Source organism: Vitis riparia, chromosome 12 (assembly GCF_004353265.1).
Source record: "Vitis riparia cultivar Riparia Gloire de Montpellier isolate 1030 chromosome 12, EGFV_Vit.rip_1.0, whole genome shotgun sequence".
Taxonomy (NCBI): Eukaryota; Viridiplantae; Streptophyta; class Magnoliopsida; order Vitales; family Vitaceae; genus Vitis; species Vitis riparia.
This window is the reverse complement of record NC_048442.1, coordinates 15,046,701-15,070,933: the sequence shown is the minus strand read 5'-3', so window position 1 is coordinate 15,070,933 and position 24,233 is coordinate 15,046,701. Positions and strand designations below refer to the sequence as shown.

Genomic DNA, 24,233 nt, shown 5'->3' with positions numbered 1-24,233 from the left:
TCCTTTTCTTTTTGTAATTTCCGGCCTTCCTTTCTTTTCCTTTTATTATTATTATTATTATTCCCATTAATCCAAACATTTCTTTGGAGTTTAAAGGTCCAACAACCCTAACTCTTCCGAATGTTAAGGGGCTGTTTGGGAAAATGGGAGAGAGCAGGTGCATCCGCATTCCGTCCAAACGGGCCCCGACATTTGATTTCATTTCTCTTCTCTTCTAACCCTTCTCTATTCAGCAATGGCTCTCCAATGACCACGTTCATCAACTCGCCGAGTCCACTCACCGCAAAGCCCCATCCTCTGATCTGCAAAACCCAGTTCAAGAAGACCTTCATATCTTCGTGTTCCACAACTCATGAGCGCTTTTCTCACGAAATGGTAAATCATCTCAAAACCCCATGTCTCGTTCACCTCCAAAACCACTCTTCTGTATTGGGTTTTCTTAATTTCTCTTCAAAACCCCACATTTCTTCCCATTTCGCGGTTCCCGCCTCCAGAGAACCTTTTCAGGCAATAGTCTCCAGGGTCTGCGCCATCTTGTCCCGGGTTCAATGGAAGGGAAGCTCGGAGCTGAAGCAGTTGAGTCCACAGCTCAAAGCCCACCATGTTGCGGAGATTGTGGCTGTGCATAAAGATACAGAATCGGTGATACAATTCTTTTACTGGATTTCTAAGAGGCCTTTTTACAAACATAATATGAACTGTTTTATCTCGATGTTAAATAGGCTTGTGCGTGATCGGGTATTTGCGCCGGCTGATCATATTAGGATTCTGATGATCAAAGCTTGTAGAAATGAGGAAGAGATTAGGCGGGTGGCGGATTTTTTAAATGACATCAGTGGGATGGGTTTTGGGTTTAGTTTGTATAGTTGTAATACATTGTTGATTCAATTGGCTAAGTTTGAGATGGTTGAGGGTGCTCGTAATTTGTATAAGCAAATGCTGAATAGTGGAATTCAGCCGAGTTTATTGACGTTTAATACACTGATTAATATATTGTCTAAAAAGGGTAAGGTTCGTGAAGCTGAGTTGATTTTGAGTCAGATTTTTCAGTATGACTTGAGCCCAGATGTTTTTACATACACATCTTTGATCCTCGGGCATTGTAGGAATCGTAACTTGGATTTGGCATTTGGGGTTTTTGATAGAATGGTGAAGGAGGGTTGTGATCCAAATTCAGTTACATATTCAACTCTTATCAATGGGTTGTGTAATGAAGGGAGGGTGGATGAAGCACTGGACATGCTTGAAGAAATGATTGAGAAAGGCATTGAACCAACAGTTTATACATACACTCTGCCTATTACTGCGTTATGTGCCATTGAACATGAGGAGGAGGCAATTGAGCTTGTAGCCAGGATGAAGAAGAGAGGTTGCCGTCCAAATGTACAGACATATACAGCATTGATCAGTGGGCTGTCCAGATTAGGTAAACTTGAGGTTGCAATTGGGTTATACCACAAAATGTTGAAGGAAGGTTTGGTTCCAAACACAGTTACATATAATGCCTTGATAAATGAATTGTGTGTTGGAGGACGATTCAGTACTGCTCTGAAGATTTTTCACTGGATGGAGGGGCATGGTTCCTTGGCTAATACCCAAACCTACAATGAGATTATAAAGGGATTGTGCCTAGGAGGTGATATTGAGAAGGCAATGGTTCTTTTTGAAAAAATGCTGAAAATGGGTCCCTTGCCAACAGTGGTAACGTATAACACACTGATTAATGGATATCTTACAAAGGGAAATGTGAACAATGCTGCAAGGTTATTGGATTTAATGAAGGAGAATGGATGTGAACCAGATGAATGGACTTATAATGAACTTGTTTCAGGTTTTTCCAAGTGGGGAAAATTGGAGTCTGCTTCTTTTTATTTCCAGGAAATGGTGGAATGTGGTTTGAATCCAAATCCAGTCAGCTATACTGCTTTGATTGATGGTCACAGTAAGGACGGGAAGGTAGATATTGCTCTGTCATTGCTCAAGAGAATGGAGGAAATGGGTTGTAATCCAAATGTTGAAAGTTACAATGCTGTTATAAATGGTTTGTCCAAAGAGAACCAGTTTTCTGAAGCAGAGAAAATTTGTGATAAGATGGCAGAGCAAGGGTTGCTACCAAATGTCATTACCTACACGACTTTGATTGATGGGCTTTGTAGGAATGGCAGGACCCAATTTGCATTCAAGATTTTCCATGATATGGGGAAAAGAAAATGTCTTCCTAATTTGTACACTTACAGCTCTCTCATTTATGGGCTGTGTCAAGAAGGCAAAGCTGATGAAGCTGAGATTCTGCTCAAAGAAATGGAGAGGAAAGGATTGGCTCCTGATGAGGTAACATTTACCTCACTCATTGATGGTTTTGTTGTGCTGGGTAGGATAGATCATGCATTCTTGCTTCTCCGACGGATGGTTGATGTGGGCTGCAAACCCAACTATCGAACTTACAGTGTGTTGTTGAAAGGGTTACAGAAAGAATGCCTTTTGCTTGAAGAAAAGGTTGCAGTCCAACACGAAGCAGTGTACAGTTTCAGTCCACATGAGAAGGGTGTCAACTTTGAAATTGTCTCTAATCTCTTAGCTAGAATGTCAGAGATTGGATGTGAACCTACTCTTGATACCTACAGTACTTTAGTTAGTGGTTTGTGTAGGAAAGGCAGATTTTATGAGGCAGAGCAGTTAGTTAAGGACATGAAAGAGAGAGGTTTCTGTCCTGACAGAGAGATCTATTACTCTCTATTAATTGCTCATTGTAAGAATTTAGAAGTGGATCATGCTCTAAAAATCTTCCATTCTATTGATGCTAAAGGCTTTCAGCTTCACTTATCAATTTACAGAGCGCTTATTTGTGCTCTCTGCAAAGCAGGTCAGGTGGAAGAGGCCCAAGCTTTGTTTGATAACATGCTTGAAAAGGAATGGAATGCAGATGAGATTGTTTGGACAGTCTTGGTTGATGGATTGCTGAAGGAAGGAGAATTAGATCTATGCATGAAGCTTCTTCACATCATGGAATCCAAGAATTTCACTCCAAATATACAGACATATGTAATTTTGGGTAGAGAACTGTCTAGGATTGGCAAATCCATAGAATCAGAGCCACTTGCTGATAAATTGAAAGTTCTGAAAGATAGCAATTAAGTTCAGGTTTTCTATTGTATCCAGACACAAAAAATGTGTACATGCTTCCAGAGGACATAGTCAGCTAATAATGGGCCCTGGTAATCCACTGATTGGGGTGAGATTTTCCCACTTGTGGATAATTATTTTTTGAGATGTAATCCATTGCAGCTCCATCGTCCAATAAATGGTGAGCATATGATGCCTTACTCCATACATACATACATACATACATACATACATACATACATATATATATTATTTCTTTGTTTTAATCTTGTAAATTTTCGGTTATGGTTTCTGAAGAAAGAAAGCTCATGATTCTGATTGCTTTGCTTATTTCAGTAGTTTCACCTCACAAAGAAACAATATGCTAATGTTTCCTGGAGCCTCACGCCAGAATTACATTAAAACAGCAGGAAGAATGAGCTCTCGGTGCACTAGTAGGAGAAGACAATCATTATTGGATAAAAATTGGAAGGCATGATTTCTATGAAGCTAATCATAGAAAGAATTGGAAGGCTTGGTTTTATATGAAACTAAAAGGTATTGGTTTTAACTTAAACTTTACATGACAACATATCTGTCATTTACATCCATTGTCTCTTGTTACTGTGGAAAACATAAAATTTTTTGTTTGAGGAGGTGATGTGACTGAGTATTCTATTTTGTTTATCAGGATGATGAATATGATGACAGGTTACCTAATGTGGTTTAATATGCTCTGTATGTTGCTTGACTTTATACTTTTGCATCACCTATATTGTGATCAATTCATCATTGTAACAAAATCTCCGCGGGTCTGTATTAAAATTCTGGACCTATCTGCCATTTGATCTTCTTCTGTTAATCTACCAACTTTATCATGGAGCCACTTAAAAATCAAACTACAGACAACAGACTGTCGGTAGTTAATTGGGTTAGGGAACCATTCAATGCTGAGAAATTTTTGGAAATTGGTGGTTAATCTGAAAAAATGAGTTTTTTATCCAGGACAAATTCAATAATGAATTAGCAAGTTGAAAAGGCAACACATGTAAAGGCAAGGATGTTGAAAGAGAGAATGGAAGAATGTTGGGAAGGCTGCCCCTCTATGCATATTTTGGACTTTGTGGAAAGAAGCATGTTAAGAGAGAGAGAGAAGAAAACCTTGATTCTCATTCATATAGTGTCTACTTACAATTGAGAAAATATATATATATAAGGCTAGGAGTCCTAACTACCATACATGTGACCTATATTAAAAAAGGAAAGATTGTACACTATAAATTCATTATATTCAACACTCCCCCTCAAGCTGGAGCATATACGTCATATGCACCAAGCTTGTTACAAATGTATTTAATCCTAGGACCTCTGAGAGATTTAGTGAAGATGTCTGCTAGTTGATCATTTGAATTAACAAAACTTGTAGCAATACATCTTGATGCGATCTTCTCTCTAATGAAGTGACAATCAACTTCAATATGTTTGATCCTTTCATGAAAGACTGGATTGGATGCAATATGTAATGCAGCCTGGTTATCACAGGTGAGTTTCATCTGTTCATCCTTTCCAAATCTCAACTCTCGAAGAAGATGTCTCAACCATATGAGTTCACATGTTGCCAAAGCCATAGCTCGATACTCAGTTTCAGCACTAGATTTGACCACTACATCTTGTTTCTTACTCTTCCAAGATATTAGATTACCTCCAATAAAAACACAGTACCCTGAAGTGGAACGTCTATCTGTGGGTGAGCCAACCCAATCTGCATCTGTGTAACCAACAACCTGAGTATGACCTCTGTTCTTGTACAACACACCTTGGCCTGGTGTACTTTTGATATATCGAAGAATGCGGATTACGACATCCCAATGGCTATCACATGGTGACTGTAGGAATTGACTAACAACACTCACAGGAAAAGAAATGTCTGGACGAGTAATGGTGAGATAGTTCAATTTACCTACGAGCCGTCGATATCTCCTAGGGTCTCCTAAAGGCTCCCCTGTCTGGTACAAGTTTGACATTCGGATCCATAGGTGTGTCTATCGGTTACAGTCTAACATACCAGTTTCTTCCAGGATGTCTAAAGCATACTTCCTTTGGGAAAGGACACACCGGAACTGGATTGAGCTATCTCAATTCCCAAGAAATACTTGAGTTTCCCCAAGTCTTTGGTCTGAAAGTGGGTAAAAAGATGTTGCTTTAGTTTCTGAATACCATCCTGATCACTGCCTGTAATGACGATGTCGTCCACATAAACAACCAAATAAATACACTGCCCCAAGAAGTTATGATGATAGAAAACTGAATGGTCTACTGTACTGCGAAGCATGCCAAACTCTTGAACAACAGAACTAAAATGGCCAAACCATGCTCGAGGAGATTGTTTCAAGCCATATAGAGAACGGCGTAACCTGCACACGGAAGTTTTAGTAGCCATATCGACTTATCTGGAGAATGAAGTATATTTTGATCGAAGAGAGCCCTAATACGGCTTCAGATGCGGCTGAAGAAGGAAAAATCGAAGAATTGCCCGTGTGAGAGACCAAATAGAAAAGAAAAACAACCGTGGCACCACCGGAAAGGTAGAAGAACACTTCCCAAGGCATGTGCAGGGATTAGAGTTGAGAAAAAATAGCCGGAGGATGCCGGAAAAACTGTTCGGAGGGTCGGCGGAGGCAAAAGAACCCCAAAAGAGGCACGTGCAGGGCTCGAATGGCAGAAACAGGTATGAAGGGTGGCTAGTCGGCGTCAGGCGAGGCTGGAGGAGGAAGCGCGTCACCGGAAAGTGGCTCACGCGTCCTCACGCGCCGGCCGGAAAAACGCGCGTGGGTGGTTTTCTGGCTCCGGTGCTTTGGGAAAAATTGGAGATCTCCTCTAGGCGCTCCTTGCGGTGTCAGAAAAAGACTTCACCGGAAAAGTCGCCGGCGGTGAATGTTTTCTGACGACGATTCGACCGATCGGAAAGCTTTGGGGTCTGGGGAAGGTGACTGGAATGAAACACGGTCACAGGAAGGTTTCCCGGAATTGATGACACGGGGAAATTGGAAAGAATTAGGTTTTCTCCCTTGGCTCTGATACCATGTTAAGAGAGAGAGAGAAGAAAACCTTGATTCTCATTCATATAGTGTCTACTTACAATTGAAAAAATATATATATACAAGGCTAGGAGTCCTAACTACCATACATGTGACCTATATTAAAAAAAGGAAAGATTGTACACTATAAATTCATTATATTCAACAAAGCATTCCAACAAGTGTTTGAAAATGAGGAGTTTTCGGATCAAAAGTTGAAATGTTTATTCCTGATTAACCTTTTAGCATGGCTGGGCATCTACATAAAGGAAGGTTCAATGTCTTTGATTGAGTTTGTTGATGAGAAAGTTGTTTTTTGTTTCTCTTGAATGGTTTTGCCTCTTTGTACCCATTGTATATGTCCTCCATTCTCTGGTGTACTCTTTTTTTGCCATACACACACACACATTTTTTCTTGTCCATCAGAAAAAAAAAAAAAAAAATACAGGCAAGGATGTTGCCATTTTAAGCTGCAGAGTAATTGTTGAATTTTCATTTAATTTTAGCATCATTCAGAGGTTCCTTGAGGCTGAAGGAAGAAGGTTTTAAGGATTTACTTAGGAATTGGTGGGTGGGATTCAAATTCAGAGGTTCCTTTAGTTTCACGATGTCTGAAAAGCTGAAAGCGCTTAAGGCCTGCTTGAAGGTGTGGAATAGAGAAGTGTTTGGGAACGTGAATGCCAGAAAAGAATCAGCTTTGAAGCAAATGATGTTTTGGGATTCAATAGAAGGGGATAAGGTGTTGAATACTGAAGAGCAAAATTCCAGAAAGCAGGCTTTGAAGGAAAAGTGGGTGTTAATGGAAGAGACATCTTGGAGGCAAAAGTCGAGAGAGTTATGGCTGAGGGAGGGAGACAAAAACACTGGATACTTTCATAAAATGGCCAATGCTCACAAGAGGGTCAACTCCATGGTGAAGATCAAGATAAATGGGACGTGGGTTTCTGAAGAGAGTGACATCAAGGAGGGTGTGGTTCAGGCTTTCCACTCTCTGTTGTCAGAAACAACTGAGTGGAGGCCTAGATGCAATGGGCTGCAGGTTGGGGTCTTGGAAGGGGAAACTGCAACTATGTTAGAAGCTCCTTTTTCTGAGGAAGAGGTTTTTGGTGCTCTATCGGATCTCAATGGGGATAAAGCTCCTGGTCCTTATGGTTTCACAATGGCGTTTTGGCAATTCAGTTGGAGCTTTTTGAAGGAGGAAGTGATGGGGTTTTTCAAGGACTTTCATGATCAGGGTAAGTTCATCAAGAGCATAAATGCATCTTTTCTGGTTTTAATTCCTAAGAAAGGAGGAGCTGAAGACCTCAAGGACTTTAGACCTATAAGCTTGGTGGGAAGTCTTTATAAGTTGTTAGCAAAGGTGTTAGCTAATAGGCTTAAAAAGGTGATGGGTAAGTTAGTGTCCAAGTCCCAAAATGCTTTTGTGGAGAGAAGGCAAATCCTGGATGCCTCGTTGATTGCGAATGAGGCGATTCATTCAATGCAGAAAAGTGGGGGAGGGGGCATCCTTTGCAAGCTAGATATTGAAAAAGCATACGACCATGTGAATTGGAGTTTTCTCTTTTGGTTGATGGAAATGATGGGCTTTGGAGCTAAGTGGATCAACTGGATTCAGTGGTGTATTGGACTGTCAGTTCTCTGTCCTTATTAATGGAACTTCCTCAGGTTTTTTCAAAAGTTCTAGGGGTTGAGACAGGGGGATCCCCTTTCCCCTACTTGTTCGTGATTGTCATAGAGGCACTTAGTTGCTTGTTGAAGAGAGCAAAGGAGGGGGGGTTTTTGTCGGGTGGCAACTCAGTGGGAGAGGAGGGGGGGGGGGGGGGGGGAGTGGGAGATCACTCATTTGTTGTTTGCGATGACACCTTAGTTTTTTGTGAGCCTTCCATTGATCAGGTGTCCTATTTGAGTTGGCTTCTTATGTGGTTTGAAGCAATGTCAGGGTTGAAGGTGAATTTAGACAAAAGTGAGATCATCGCGGTGGGAAGAGTGGAGAATGTAGAGGAGGTGGCCCTTGAGTTTGGATGCAAGGTCAGCAAGCTTCCTTCTACTTATTTGGGTCTTCCTTTGGGGGCTCGCTTCAAGGAGGTGGCTACTTGGGACGGAGTTGAGGAAAGGTTGAGGAAGAGGCTTTCTATTTGGAAAAGGCAGTATATCTCCAAGGGGGGTAGAATGACCTTGATCCAGAGCACTCTGTCCAGCATGCCTATCTATTGTATGTCCTTGTTTCAGATGCCAAGAAGCGTGAGTTCGAGATTGGAGCGAATCCAAAGGGATTTTCTTTGGGGTGGTGGGGCCTTGGAAAGGAAGCCTCATTTAGTGGAATGGTCTATTATTTGCTCAGATAAACGAAAGGGCGGTTTGGGTGTGAGGAGCTTGGCGTTGCTAAATAAGGCTCTCCTATGTAAGTGGAGTTGGCGTTTTGCGGTGGAAAGGGAAGCTTTATGGAGGCAAGTCATAAGTGCAAAGTACGGGGAAGAAGAGGGTGGTTGGAGGTCCTGTGTTGTGAGAGGAAGTTATGGGGTTGGGTTGTGGAAAGCGATTAGGAGAGGGTGGGAAGCGGTAGGTAACAATTTGGTTTATTCTGTGGGAAATGGTAGGAGGATTAGATTATGGGAGGATAAGTGGTGTGGAGATGATAAGTTGTGTTCTCTTTTTCCTTCTTTATATGCTATATCCTTGGATAAGGAGGCTTGGGTAGCGGATGTATGGAGTCATTCTGGAGGGGGAGTGTGGGCTCCTAGGTTCTCTAGGAGAATTAATGATTGGGAGGTGATCGAGGTGGAACGCCTTCTCTTGAGATTGCAAGGGAGGAGGGTTTACAGTGATGTGGAAGATGAAGTAATTTGGACTAAGGCAAAGGACGGAAGATTCTCAGTTAAGTCTCTTTACAAGGATTTGGATCCGGAAAGACGAGAAGAATTTCCTGCAAACATCATTTGGAATTCTTTGGTGCCTCTGAGGGTAAGTTTTTTTGCTTGGGAGGCCACGTGGAAAAAGTCCGTAACATTGGATCGTCTTCAGAAAAGAGGGTTCTCCTTGGCTAATAGATGCTATTTGTGTTTGGTAGAGGAAGAATCTATTGATCACATCCTCTTGCATTGTGTGTTGGCCAGAAGTTTATGGAGCTTACTTTTCTCTCTCTTTGGAGTTTCGTGGGTGCTCCCCTCTTCAATAAGAGAGGCGTTATTGGGGTGGTTAGGGCCTTGTGTGGGAAAGGAAAGGAGGAAAGTGTGGCGTTCAGCACCCTTGTGCCTTTTTTGGATTGTTTGGAAGGAAAGAAACAGTAGGGCTTTTGAAAATGTAGAGCATTCGATTCAGGGGTGTAAATCGGTTTTACTTTGTAATCTGTGGGTGTGGACCAGGGGTTTTTTTTGTTTCTGGTCCCACTTTCGTTGTAGATTTTGTTGATTGGTTAGGCCATGGGTAAAGGTTTTTTTCTTTGTATACCTCCTATATACGTTAGGGTGCTTCCTTGAAGTGCCTCTTTTTATTAATATATTTCTCTTTATTCATTAAAATCATTCAGCGTATTTTACAAGATCTGAAAATAATGTGCAAATCATTGATGAACTCAAACTAAGCTGAGTGAACAAAAAAATTGGGTGTGTTTTAGGAATTTAACAAATAATTTGGGAACTCACAGTGCTTGATTGAGAAAATTTCTTGCACTACTACAACCAGTGTGCATGGAGAAGGGCAATGATTTCATAAAATGGTCCTTGTAGGTGTCTTCTGTTGATGGACATTATATAATAACAAACGATTAAAAGAACAAAAACAAAACCAAAACATACTATTATTAGTGCACTTAATAACATATGGCTGAATACAATAGCATACACCAAACACATTTGCAATTTGCTTTCATATGCCCAATGTTGAAAATTGTGTGGTGTAAAATAACGATCTCACCTATTCCCTCACCGTCAACCCTCTTTATACCTGGATTTTTTTATGAGAGGAGATCAGCCATGTGGGTGGTGAGGTATCTTGATTCGAGGGCAGAGTTGAGCATATTAAGAGGTGAGAGGGATTCGAGGAAAAATGCTACTAGGAGAAACTCAGAGGGTGAGCTTCTGAGATGGAGAAAAATAATACTTGAGATTTCTCCAGAAGCTAAAGCTTTTTTTAATTTTTTTTTTTTTATCTCTTTTGCTCTCTTCTTTCTCAAACGATAAGCCTTTGGGCTTATTTACAAGCATCTTTTAACTAAGAGACAACTAAATGACACAGTATGACCAACAAAATGATGTCTTGTCTACATGAAGTAATAATATAGTGTCACCAGTGCACCTAGTTGATTTATAGGAGAAGCATGCAACATTGGCTATATGTGTCCCACTAAGTGGTCTTTCATCCCTCTCGGTCAAGCTACAATGAGTTCACTAATAAATGAGCTGATATTGCCTTAGAGAGCCTCCGGCTCTAGCCATCAAAATCAAGGTGCTCAAACCATCTCATAAACTTGATGGTAGGGTAGGCCCAACCCCACCAACAAGGTGCACTAAGCACAATTAGGCTTCTTGAGCAGGACTCAGGCAAGTGTAAACCATCTTGGCATTGTGCTACATAATCCCCTCAAGAGAAGTATTGGTAATTCTTGATTTTCATGAATGATTGTGGAGACAGTTATTTGAAAGTATCCTTTTAATGATGTGAGAAAAAAGGTTAGTGAAGATGGGGAAGTGACCTTTCATCACCTTCTTAACATGTGAGGTATGACCCCTTGTTTCATTCAGAATACAAATTGTATGCTTCCACCTTGAGATGGTGAGGAGACTTCCCTCAGTATTTGCTGTAGGCAAGCATCCATAACCTGGGCATCCCATGAACTTGATGGTACACCCAACCATTCCACCACCAAGGTGCACCAAGCCCAATTAGGCTTCTCAAGCCCTGCTTATGACTGAGGAAAGTGTAAAGCATCTAGGCATTATGTTTTCTGATACCCTTGATTGAAGTATAGATGATTGCCTATTTTCATGAATGTGGAGCCAAGGATTTGAAAGTATCCTTTTGATAATGCGAGAAGGGGTTGGTGAAGTCAACAATTGAAGATGGGGAAGTGATCTCTCATCACCTACCTTAGCAGCTTGGGGATGACCCTTCCTTTCATTCACAATAAAAAGTGAATGCTTCCACACTAAAATGGGAAGGAGAATTCCCTCAGCATCTGTCATGGGCCGGTATCAATAACATGGACATTTACCTAGAGGTAGGAGTTTGCACTAGGTTGGTACCTTGTCTTAGTGCAATGGAGAAATAGGAGGTCAATGCTTCAAATTACACCTCATTGAGACAAAGGCGTGATCCTCAAAAGCTTTGCTAGGAGGAAACTTACTAATATTCAATATTAAAAGATGTATCTATGCCATTAGGTATACAGGTCATAATGGACGAGTGCTTTTCCTTATAGGTCCACATATTATTGTGAAATTCCGGTATCATCAACCCCTCTTCAAAACAAGGAGAAAAAACAAGTTCGAAATAGCCCAACATGGACATCTCAACTATCTTATTACTTAACTCTTTTAGATGATTGAAGAATTTGCATTTGCATTTCTGTGAATGAAAAAGGGGAAATATTTATAGATGGACGATTACATCTAGCCAAGTGGGCTTCTTGATGGTTTAGAATATCTCCTGAGTAATGTGCATTTGACTAGTATTGATCTGCATGTTTAGACCACATTTTGTTGGAACAGCAACAAATTTAAATTATTAGCAAATTGACATGCTTGACAGTTTGAACCTTTTTTTCTTTTTTTGGCAGGCTTATGTCATCCAGCTTGCATGTTGCCAGTGCATTGGCTTTCAGATCTTCTTGGTAACTGAAATGCTAAGGTACACTTTGTATGACACCAATATCGAAATTATTTTGCCTTTGATTACCCCAATAAAGGTTCATTCATGAACTATACACCAATTTTATTGTACTGAATTTCATTCTCTTGATTCATTTTCACAGTTGCAACTGTAATCACAACCTCATAAATTTTGAACAAAAATTTACCTGTTTTGAATTAAGTAAAATTGATTTGGCTTTTGCCAGTCTCCCTCCCACAAATAGTCCATGAATCAGACATCTATGGATAACTGATAATAGTAATGGGGTATGATCAATCATGATCATTAATTGAACATGACTGAACTCAATGGAGAAGGTCCAATTCTACGCATGCATTTTGGTATCACTGTGAAATTTCTGTTTCAGTATGAGAATCAATGCTCAAGTTTCATTCAGAATGAATCGTGAGGAAGAAAGACTTACTCATGGCCAATAGAGTTTGATATCTCTTTTCTTATGTTAGAAGTAATTATCCTACAGCTGGGTTGGAGATTTGTGTCATTCCTAAACACAAGACTATTTGCTTTTCTTTGTGAGGAGCTACGCAAGAGTTTAACTTGCTGAAATATTTTATGGAAATTACCTATTAAAAACAGATGCAAATTGTTCTCCTTCTGAAGCAGTAAGAGAACTGCATCAGACACCTCTGTGCTTCAAATCATATGCACTGTATTGTATATGATCTCTCTCTCATTTCCTTGCAATGGTCAGGAAAATATATATGTCATATTTTCCTCCTAATAATTGAAGTTCTGTTAGAAGTCATTTTATGGAAGCTAGTCCACCTTTCATTTGGCCACCTCATCAAGGAGGTATTGAATCTATATATTGTCAGTTTAAACCTCTCCCACCATATAAAAGTTTGTTAGGTCCATTGTTGGTTCTTTTTCTTGGCAATGGAATTTGTTTCCTTGGTTTCGTGACAGAAATTATTTCCTTGGTGGTAAATATAATACAGTAGTGACTTCAAATTGTAACAACTTTAATAATGCATGTGATTGTCTTCATCGTGTAAACTTCAAGTTTGTTTGTTTCAAGCTGTTGAAAATCAACTTTATTAGGAAATGACTTCCATTTAAACAATGGAAGTTATGACAGATACTGTCCTTGATGAATATGCTTAGGTGATAATGCAGCTAATTACAAATAGAAACTAACATGGTAAGCCTGCTTTCCGTCATGTTGGAAAAAGAAAAAAAAACAAGTCAAAAACAAATTTCTTCCAATTTTGGTGAAAAGGAATCCACTAAAATAATGCACCGTTTCATAAAATTGTGGAAAAGTTTACCCACAAGACCAATATGATAGTTTATGGTCTTAAACCATTCTAGTGACCCCACTACTCCTTGAATTTGTGTCCAGAATGTGAAATTCCTACTTTAGGGACTGTAAATTAAGGTTTGATGGTGCCTGAATGCCCTTGCTGGGTTTAATGGTGTCCACATCAGCTGCATTGCTTTTTTAAGGGTGGGTTCACTTGATGACATATCCATAATTGTCCTTTGATTTAGGGAAAGTTTTGAATGCTAGTGTTGCTCCTCCATTAGCACCCAACCTCAAACACAATTATAGAATGGTTCCAAGAAACAAATCAATGATGTACTGTCTCACTCTGTGTGCTGTAACTTAGAGAGGATCGACTTCAAGAACCAGTAGTCTTTGGACACAATGGTTAGCAGATTGTGGTAAATTTTGCACAAAAAATGCTTCCCACTGGAACACATCTTGTGATAGGTAGTGAAAAGCCTTATCAGTGTTGTGATGTTGTCCGTAGGTAAGATTGATCTTGAACTCAAACCTATCAAACTAGCTATCTATTTATATCTATTTATTTTGATAGGTCAGATTGTATGGTAAACTAGCACTTTCCTAAGGTAGAGCTGTCAGTGTTGTATCGAACTCTGGGGGTCCTAGACATGTTGAATGATGTAATTATAACCATTTGGATATTTGAAGTGGGGTCAAAACAAAATTTCTGACTCTGAGGAAAGCAAAGATAGAAGTTATGTTGATATGCAGAAAGGTAGGATCCTATGAAAGTAATGGGTTTAAAAGGCAGAATGAGCACATGGGTAGGACTCCTATCTCTGTGTAATGTATAGATGAAGAGGGGCCATGTTGGTGTCTTTCCTCTCTCTTTCCTTCACAAGGTTCCAATCACAACATCAATCTCCAGAAATATTCCTTCTAATCCTTTGTCTTTTATCGACACCTGCTTCTCTCCAATCCCAACTCCATTGAAAAATAGGAATAGAAGCAGATAAAAGAAATAATATCCCTTCAGATCCTTCCAAAACAGCTTCCATCTTCTCCCAAGCCAACAGGGTTTTAAAGACCAGCCAACACAACATCACCTAACCTTTTATTCCCTTTAAGACATCCTTCCAAATGCTACTCTCCACCCTCCTTTGGCCTTTATCTCCCACCCTCTTTCTATCTTAAAAGGTCCTTTTGCCTTCACATCCACCAACCCGTATCTTTACTATTAGTCTTTAACAGCCTTTCCTCTTGGATTTTGCTCCTCAGCAGCCGATTCTCCAAGCTATTATATCACCCAGAATGAATTAGAGAGCATCATAGTGTATAAACTAATGCTTAGCAGAAACCCTGTCTTCTCCTATATATATACATGAACCTCTTAGTTCCCATCAATATTCCCCGTGATTGAGCTCTCAAATGGGTAGGCAGGGTAGTGACCCGACCATGGTTAGCTCCTCCATCGCTCTCCTCCAAGAGAGGTTCAGGCAGTTGCAGAGGGTGAAGGAGAGACGTGAGGAAAAAGAGCTGCTAAAGCTTTTCTCAGAGTCTGAAAGGATCGCTCCAGCCATGCTTTTGGATTCAGGCAAGCTGTTGTCCGGCCAACCTGAGACCATCCGGCCATGTAGGCAACCTGTCAATCAAGATTTCCTCTCTCTTGGACCCAACTCGAATCAGAAGGTCAAGTGTGCTGATTCCCGATCCATCAAGAAGACGACCCCGCGGTCGTCAAGCTTGTGGCCGGTGGAACCAAACTTTGTCAGCCCATCAAATAGTTTTGATAGTTCAGACGTGGATACTTCTCTTCATCTGTAGGAAAATTTTTCTTTCCTTCTCTTTGCTTTCTTTTTGGTTTTGTAAGTATGAGCAAGGAGCAATGTAATTAATCTTTCTCGTGATCGACTTCATATGTTTTCTCGTCATCTTCTTTCTCAGCTTCATTCTCGGCAACATGGGATGATATGGGCAGAAGCTCAGAATCCTCTGAAATCGTTTCGAGTTGTAGAATTAACGGGGAATCCATGTTGTTGTGAAGAGCCCTGATATTTTCCTGGGAAAATTTTTGGTGTACCCAGAGCTGAAGTTGATGTTAGCTGTTAAATCCATGGATTTTGGGTCCTACAAACCATGAGAGTCGGTTTTACCTATATCATAGGCTAGAAAAATGCAAAATGCTGCTGAAGAAAAGCAAAAAACTATTTTCAACAAAAGCTTGAAACATGTTTGAAGACTTTTTTCTTCGCTTTTCTTAAAATGGATGGTGTATGTGTATTAAGATTGTGTTTGACAATAATTTTAAAAAGTGTTTTTAGCTTTTTTAATATTTAAAAGATTAAAACTTTTAAGTATTAAAAAAAATTAGAAAAACTTCCTAAAATTGTTTCTATATATACTTTAAAAATGCATTTAATAGTGATTTTAAGGTAGTCTTTTAATTTTTCTAACATGTAAAAAGTTTTATCTTTCAAATATTAAAATGACTAAAAACACTTTCAATGCATTGGTGATTCTCGGAAGCTTTCAAGATAAAAATTTTCAAATATTAGAAAGTTTAGAAGTGCTATATTAATATTCATCGATATTCAAATCAATGAAATCATTATCATTTGCCAGGTTTGAATCAATCATATTGAGGATAGAATAAGTGAATTTTGTTGACTTAGAAACAAAATCATTGACAATAAATATACATTTTTATAATATTTATAAAGATTTTATTTTTGTTTTTATACACCGATATTATTTCTGATTTTTATGGTCAATTTCTAATATTTTTATAATAACTTTTGACAATAAAAATGTAATTTTTCATATAAAAATATTATTATTCTTATTATTATTATTTTGTTTATGGCCAATTTCTAACATTTCTATACATTTTAAATAATTAATATGATAATTTTTAATAAAAAAATCTATATTTGATTTTTCTTACAAATTACAAAAAATAATTCAAAAATCACTTTAATATTAAAAATACTAGTAGACACATATAGTGTTACTAAAATAATTAATAATTATAACTAATAACCCCCCAAAAAAATTAATGTATATCATTTCAAGCCTTTTTTCTAGAAAAAGAGAACTTGAAAACCAATATATGAAGAAAAAATTTATTAATTATTTTATTACATGGTAAAAAATTTTCTAATGGATGTATGAGAGCCACAAAAAAATATTTCCATTTAGTTAAGTAAATTTATTTATCATGATAATTAATATTTTTTTACATTAAAACTAATATTTGAAATTTCTATTATAAAATTAATAACATCTTTTATCAGAGAAAAATATGAATTTTATTCAATTTAATATAAAAAGAAGTTAAAAATTTAACAAAAAGTTTTTGATTATTAAAATTTTTTAATAGAAGTAAAATGCAGACAAAATGCAATTAGATTGTTGAAAATTGTTATAGAAAAATAATTTTTAAAGATATATTTTTTATTTTTAGAACAAAAAATGATCATTTAATGTAAAAATATTTTTATAGATTTTTTATTCAAAATATTTTTTTGATAATTTCTTCTCAAAACATAATATAATGATTAAAAATATAAAAAAATTAGAAATTTTTAAGAGAGAGTGCATTACCTTCATATAAAAAATTGAAAAAATAAACTAGGAAGAAATAGGTGTGAAGGAAAAATCAGGTGAGTGCCAACAAAATGACCAAAACACCCAAAAACATATATATGATTTACCATTAAAAGAAAAAAAAAATGGAAATAGTAAATACATCTCCAGAAGCTTCTTCAACCCGTCTCCAAAACCCTACTAAAACCCTAGAAAGGCCCAATCTTTCATTTACTTGGTCTCAGAGCAAAAAGTCTACCAGTATCTTCATTTCCAGCTTCCCGCAATGCACAGGCTTTCAAGGCGTTCTATTGCTGTCCTTCGCACCACCGGTGCAGCTCGCCGGACCGCCGCGGCTCCTATCACTCCCGCCTCTCCTTTTAACGATTCGGTATATCCTCAAAAACCCTAGTACCGGGACAGTATTTATCGATTTGGGTTGGTTTCAGTTTTAGCCAAAAAAAAAAAAACCGTTTATGTTTTGTGAAAGTTCGTTTCTTCTGTTGAAAGAAATATGAATTTGTTTCTATTTCCTGATTATTTGAGTTTTCTCTGTGAGTTGTTTCTTCTGCATCATTCAAATGTTGTTTACAGAGTGGAGCTCCTGCGAGTTCGTTTGGACATTTTATCAAATACCTAGAAATGATTTTTGTGATTTTTTCGCGTGCCTGGGATTTTATTGCTTGAATTCAGTGTGTTTTAGGAAGTAGATGATGATGATGAATCATTTTATTAGATTGCGAATTTTGTTTCAGCCCTTGGTAGGAGGGCTCTACTTTTGTTGACATTGAATATTATCAGGTCGTGTTGTCTTCTCAACTGAGCATAGATTGTTGAATGAGTAACCGTTAATGGGTATTCCCATATGTTGTGAATTTTGTTCCAGTCCTGTGTGGAACTGTTCTTTTTTGTCAACATGGAGTGTTACAGATGTTTTGACAATTGGTAGGTTGGGCAGAATGATGCCAAACTCAGATGGTACTCGGTATTAGCAAGTGGGAGATCTGATGCGGGTAGAAATTCAACACAATTAAACCTGAGAAATGGTCTGCTACTTGGCAACCGGTACGAGTCAACTGCAGCAGCATCTGATGCATCAGATCCACCCGCTGAGAAATTTGAGTATCAAGCAGAGGTATGCCATTTCAACAGTGTGATTGTTTAAGTCTCATTGTAAGCATGGATTGAATTTTGTTTTCTTTTAAAGCATAGATTAATTTGTGTTTGTCATTGTTTTCTCCTTGGTGGCAGGTTAGTCGTCTCATGGACCTTATTGTTCACAGCTTATACAGCAACAAAGAGGTTTTTCTTCGGGAGCTTATCAGGCATGTCACATCCTATTAGTTGTTCCAATGCCAATTTTGTTTCTTGTATGTCATAGATGCATGCATGGTACTTGTGTCAAAATGCTCTTCAGAAGTTTATTTGTAAGGGTTTTAGAGACCTGTGTTGATATTGAGTGTTCAAACCCATGAGTCCCCTTAAGCTTAGAGTAGTACTAAGGGTAGATACTGTCATGCTGTTACATTGGGATTTCTATAGATTGTGTTTGCTATCAGTAGTTATTCTATAGATTGGAATTGAAAGTTAAGCTATGCTTAATGATTCTTTCTAATGCAAATTAGATGCTTATTATTTCTCTCCATAACCTATCATCCCTATTTGAATTATAGCAATGCAAGCGATGCCTTGGACAAGCTGCGCTTTCTTAGTGTTACAGAGCCTCAGCTCTTAAAGGATGGTCTTGATCTTGATATCCGTATCCAAACCGATAAAGATAACGGGATCATTCATCTCACGTAAGCTCTATAGCCATGAACACTGTTTTCAACAATGCGCTTCTGTCCCATGCAAAGTGACTATCTATGCTCTATGCAGTGATTCAGGAATTGGTATGACTCGGCAAGAACTTGTTGACTGCCTGGGAACTATTGCTCAAAGTGGAACTGCAAAGTTCTTAAAGGCAGTGAAGGTGCTGTTTTCTTCAAACCGTTATTGTCAGTTTTCCGTTTAAGTGCATTGGTTAAGGTCATTCATAGAAGAAACTGGATTGTTTTTCCAGGAGAGCAAGGATTCTGGTGCTGACAGCAATTTAATTGGTCAATTTGGTGTTGGATTTTATTCAGCATTCCTAGTTTCTGATCGGGTATATATTGCTTTCCACTTTGTTCTCCTCATGATTTAGAATCCCATATGTTACTTATGTTTCTCTTGTTTTTAAAGGTTGTTGTCTCAACAAAGAGCCCAAAATCTGATAAACAATATGTATGGGAAGGAAAGGCTGATGCTAGCTCCTATACCATTCGAGAGGAGACAGACCCAGAAAAGCTGATTCCGAGAGGAACCCGCCTTACATTATATCTTAAGGTAAGTTAAGAGATAATGTTTGTTTTGAGTTTCTATTAGCCACTTTATCCACCCTTGTAGTAAACCTTACTGTTGTTTCCTGTCTTCCAACATTCAGCGTGATGACAAAGATTTTGCACATCCAGAAAGGGTTCAGAAGCTTGTGAAAAACTATTCGCAATTTGTTTCATTCCCAATCTACACCTGGCAGGAAAAGGGATACACTAAAGAGGTATTATAACTTGGTCAACATATTATCAGCTTTTCAAGTGTGCCTTTCATGAGATTTATGTCTAATTGGCTAATTTTATCAACTTGCCTCCGTACATTACACATTCTTTTAACATTTTCAAAGTATTCAAGTGTTATCTTCCTTTCATATATTCTCATAATTTCACCTCTATTACAGGTCGAGGTTGAAGAGGATCCAGCTGAAGCAAAAAAGGATGAACAAGATGAGAAGGCTGAGGTACTTTTCTCTACTGGTTTGGCTGGATTTTCTGTAATATCAAACACATGTTCCATACCTTTTCCTAGAACCATACTACTGCTGATCATGGTTAACTTTTGTTCTTTTTTCATAGCAGAAGAAGAAGAAAACCAAGACTGTTGTTGAGCGCTACTGGGACTGGGAGCAGACTAATGAGACTCAACCAATATGGGTGAGCCTTAGGAATGCTGTTTCCTTATCTTATCGTGTTTCTAAAATGAACACTATTCTACAGAAAAACTGAGACATCATTTGTTTGGTATTTCAGCTTCGCAACCCCAAAGAAGTCTCTACAGAGGAGTACAATGAATTTTACAAGAAAGCCTTCAATGAGTATTTGGATCCTTTAGCATCGTCACACTTCACAACAGAGGTAATAATGGTTATCGCAGTTCCATTATTTGACCTTTGGTGTACCTTAATTTTCTCAATTAGAGAAACTCTCATGTAGGTGGTATGCTGTGATAAAAAAATCCATTTCTAAAACTCAAGTGACAAGTATCTAAATTATAAGTCCAAGGAAAATTATGGCTTTAATTTACTTAAAGCCTTCCCTTGCATAATTTTGTTGTTGATTGGATATGTAGTTTTAAATTGTTGCCTTACCTATGCATACCAACTGATGATTTTCCTGTTTTGGACAGGGTGAGGTGGAGTTCAGGTCTATACTCTATGTGCCAGCTATTGCTCCCATGGGAAAAGAAGACATAGTCAATCCTAAAACAAAAAATATAAGGCTCTATGTTAAACGGGTCTTCATTTCAGATGACTTTGATGGAGAATTGGTAAGAAGAATATGAAGTTTTCACTTGCTTGAATGCATGACTTTGAAGTGTAAGCTCTCTGGTGACCATTGTCTCTGTTTTGGCTGGTATAGTTCCCACGATACCTGAGTTTCGTCAAAGGTGTTGTGGATTCAAATGACCTTCCCCTCAATGTCTCACGTGAAATTCTTCAAGAAAGTCGTATTGTAAGTTCATCGAGCACAAGTCTCATGGTAGGAAAGCCTTTGGAGAGGTTGTGTAATTGGTTTTGATAAATCGAGTTCTTTTTGTTCTGTTTTGAAGGTACGGATTATGAGGAAGCGTTTGGTTCGAAAGGCTTTTGACATGATTCTAGGCATATCCTTGAGTGAGAACAGAGAAGTATGACTTTGTCTCTTTAGTTGGTTTTGCTCTCTTGTATCTGTTTCTTGTTTTTTAGAAGGCTGTGACATTCTTGTGACATCCATGAGGGTTGAACATCTGTTTTTAGTGCTGTCTAGCATTTTGCATAAAATTGTTTCAATATTTTTCCCGTGTTTGTTCATGCATGGCAAGCTGGAACTACATTTGACATCCTTCAGTCAATGCTACACCTCTAGCATGCTCTCATTCGTTCTCATGATCGATTGCAGCATATTGTCTTTCTATGATTGCTTACAAGTTGCAATGAATTTCAACACTACCTTATTCAGTCCTTAATGACTCATCTGCAGCTCTGGATGGAGGAATGCCATTTGTCCGTTTTCTTTGTTTGCTAATGAAGCTTTTCACTGTTTATTATAGGACTATGAGAAGTTCTGGGAGAACTTTGGCAAACACCTAAAATTGGGTTGTATTGAAGATCGTGAAAATCACAAGCGCCTTGCTCCCTTGCTTAGATTTTTCTCTTCGCAAAGTGAAAATGAGATGATCAGCTTGGATGAGTATGTTGAGAATATGAAGCCGGAACAAAAGGATATCTATTACATTGCTTCTGACAGTGTGACAAGTGCAAGGAACACACCCTTCTTGGAGAAACTTCTTGAGAAGGATCTTGAAGTATGTGCTTGTCTTCTTAATAACTTATAGTGAGTTAATGGTGTTTGGTTCATGAACAAGCCCTTCTGCTTGTATTTAAAGATATCTTCCATGGTGTCTTTGTAGGTGATTTTCTTAGTTGATCCCATTGATGAGGTTGCCATCACGAACCTGAAGTCATACAAGGAGAAGAATTTTGTTGATATTAGCAAAGAAGACTTGGATATAGGTTAGTCTACTGAAACCTTGTTGACTTTGAAATTTTAATTCCAGGTTAGGAGGATGCACGGAAGTTATTCTTTTTCTTTTGTGCTTTCATATGGCTGTTGGTGAGGATGACTTATTTTGAGATTTGTTGCTTCTCATTCTGAGGGAAATTGGGTCTAGCTTAATTTTACTTTGCTGATCTGGTTACCTGAAAACAGTAGGAAAAACAATGTATTAGTTGGTGTTAGTGGAGTTTCTGGACTGAACCTTTGTAGTATTAGCTATGTCTATCTTATGTGGAATGTGGATGTGGTTTCTTCCTTCTGTTCCATCTTTTATCATTTAGATTATTTGGGCTCCCCTTAACAATGATGAATATCGCCTATTATTAAAATTTTGGCAGGTGATAAGAATGAGGAGAAGGAGAAGGAGATGAAGCAGGAGTTTGGCCAAACTTGCGATTGGATTAAGAAAAGATTGGGTGACAAAGTTGCAAGTGTTCAAATTTCAAACCGGCTCAGCACATCACCTTGTGTTCTTGTATCTGGGAAGTTTGGTTGGTCTGCCAACATGGAGAGGTGAAGTTCTTTCTAATTGCTGATTAGTTGGTATGTTAGGAGTTCCATTTGAAGCATATTTAATGGAAAATTGGAATTGCAGGCTAATGAAGGCGCAAGCAGTTGGTGATACCTCTAGCCTGGATTTCATGAGGGGCAGAAGGGTGTTTGAGATCAACCCTGAACACCCGATTATTAAAAACTTGAATGTATGGTCATTAATATGAAATATACTCTCCATACTTCATAAATATATGACATGTAAGCATGATGTGAATTTAAATCTTTTTTGGTGGCTGATGCAGGCTGCATGCAAGAGTGGCCCAGATGATGAAGAGGCCCTGAGAGCTATTGACCTTTTATATGACACAGCTTTAATTTCTAGTGGTTTCACTGTGAGTTTGATCGTACCTCTCCTTAATTCAAATGCTTTAATGTTCTGGCTTCAGTAGTTTTGAATTTTGAAGGACATAGGATTCAGGAATATCAAGCATCACTTTAACCGAGTTGTAAGGAAAATAAGCAACCCCAATGCTCTCTTTCCTTGAGAAGTGAATTAATGGGGCAAACTTCTGAAGAGCTCCTTACTTTCATAGGGAGAACTTCATTAAAAGAAGCAATCACTCTGAGTTTCAGAGAGAAGGTTAAAACTTCTTTCAAACTAAATCTAAATTTTTGGTGCTCAGATGCACCTGGCAACCAGTCTCCTAAATTGGACTTTTAGGGTGGAATATGTTACAAAACAGTTATCAAAACGGGAAAATACATGATGGCCTAGGTTAGTAAACTGAATGGGCAGTTGACCATTGTGGGTACTGCTTCTAAGATGCTTATTTCCAGAAAAGGTGTTAGTGGCAGGCATGGCCTTATTAATGCCCAAAACAGTTTTGAGATCCTTCTGTGAATTCAATTCCATATACTTCACACTAGATTTTTGGTTGATATGCCTGCCTGCAAAGGGTACTTATTAGGTATCTGAAATGTCATTTCATCTTCTGATTGTTGCAGCCTGAGAATCCAGCACAACTTGGTGGGAAAATATATGAGATGATGGGCATGGCTCTTTCAGGCAAGTGGGCATCACCCGATGCTGGGAGCCAAGTCCCTGCAGCTGAACCTAACAACACAGAGACACTGGAAGCAGAGGTAGTCGAGCCAGTCGAAGCTGGTAATCAGAAATGAGGAGCACCCACATCATTTTTCATTTCATGTATCTATTCATATATGCTACTATTACAGTAGACGGCTCTAGGAGGGAGGGAGGGAGTGAGTTCATCAAAGTGTAGGAAATTCATGGGCAGTGATGAGTGAGAGTAGATGAATTTTGGTGGAAAATGGTCTCTTCTCTCTGCTTTTGCCTTTCAAGAACACACAAAACTGTGTCAAGCTGTCTATGCTTTGGTTTGCATATGAATCCAACTTGATTGCAGTAGCCTTCTGAATTTGGATGGCAAAATTTTTGGGTCTCTCTCCCTTCTGTTTTTCTGTGGCATGAGAACTCCATACTGTGAATAAGCTTGGAACTTCCTCAACTCTTCTCATTTGGTTTATAATTGTTTATCAGAGTCCAAGTATTTGTGGTCGTATGCAACATATTCATCAAACCCAGTACAACTACTTACCATAATTAAAGAAGACAAAAAATGAAGCTTCCCATGACAGGGATGGTTGTTGATTTTCTTGCCATTGGTTATTTTTTTTATTTTTTAAATTATAAGCTTGAGAACCATTTTGAAAATTATTGGAATCAAAATTTTTGGTTTCAGTAAATGGCTTAGCAAGTGCCTAGTCCTCCACACCTAGCCTGCTCAAAAGGTAGGAAATTTTAAGAGCTTTTAAGAGCTTGTAGTAATTTTAGGAAGCGTTTTTAAAATAATTTCTAAATTTTGAATCTATTTATAAAATATGTTTTAAGAATAAATTTCAAGAAAATTGTTCTGTTCAAAATTTGTAAACATTAGATGATTGTTTTATATTTTAAAGAAAATCGGT

At 38.3% G+C, this 24,233-nt stretch overlaps 2 protein-coding genes across 6 annotated transcripts; both read left to right on the top strand.

Annotated features, from left to right (window-relative positions):
• Positions 1–153: 153 nt before the first annotated feature.
• LOC117926957 (pentatricopeptide repeat-containing protein At5g65560) lies at positions 154–15,389 on the top strand. Of its 3 annotated transcripts, XM_034846296.1 has the most exons (4): positions 154–3,304; positions 3,460–3,660; positions 11,953–12,023; positions 15,220–15,389. In XM_034846296.1, exon 1 carries the CDS (start codon positions 247–249, stop codon positions 3,133–3,135), a length of 2,889 nt encoding a protein of 962 aa, XP_034702187.1. In that variant the 5' UTR covers positions 154–246; the 3' UTR covers positions 3,136–3,304; positions 3,460–3,660; positions 11,953–12,023; positions 15,220–15,389. The 3 variants fall into 3 exon arrangements, with proteins under 3 accessions (XP_034702187.1, XP_034702185.1, XP_034702188.1); XM_034846294.1 differs by lacking the exon at positions 15,220–15,389 and having other exon boundaries at positions 11,953–15,206; XM_034846297.1 differs by lacking the exons at positions 11,953–12,023; positions 15,220–15,389 and adding an exon at positions 3,794–4,231.
• Positions 15,390–17,042: 1,653 nt separating this feature from the next.
• LOC117926960 (heat shock protein 90-6, mitochondrial) lies at positions 17,043–23,773 on the top strand. Of its 3 annotated transcripts, none has more exons than XM_034846303.1 (20): positions 17,043–17,251; positions 17,819–17,995; positions 18,112–18,185; positions 18,534–18,659; positions 18,739–18,832; positions 18,923–19,006; positions 19,084–19,227; positions 19,325–19,438; positions 19,616–19,675; positions 19,791–19,868; positions 19,965–20,069; positions 20,341–20,481; positions 20,574–20,666; positions 20,764–20,841; positions 21,244–21,498; positions 21,604–21,706; positions 22,088–22,262; positions 22,345–22,450; positions 22,547–22,636; positions 23,250–23,773. In XM_034846303.1, the coding sequence occupies exons 1-20, from the start codon at positions 17,147–17,149 to the stop codon at positions 23,421–23,423; spliced, it is 2,376 nt and encodes a 791-aa protein (XP_034702194.1). In that variant the 5' UTR covers positions 17,043–17,146; the 3' UTR covers positions 23,424–23,773. The 3 variants fall into 3 exon arrangements, with proteins under 3 accessions (XP_034702194.1, XP_034702193.1, XP_034702192.1); XM_034846302.1 differs by having other exon boundaries at positions 17,044–17,251; positions 17,810–17,995; positions 19,794–19,868; XM_034846301.1 differs by having other exon boundaries at positions 17,044–17,251; positions 17,810–17,995.
• The last annotated feature ends 460 nt before the right edge of the window (positions 23,774–24,233 follow it).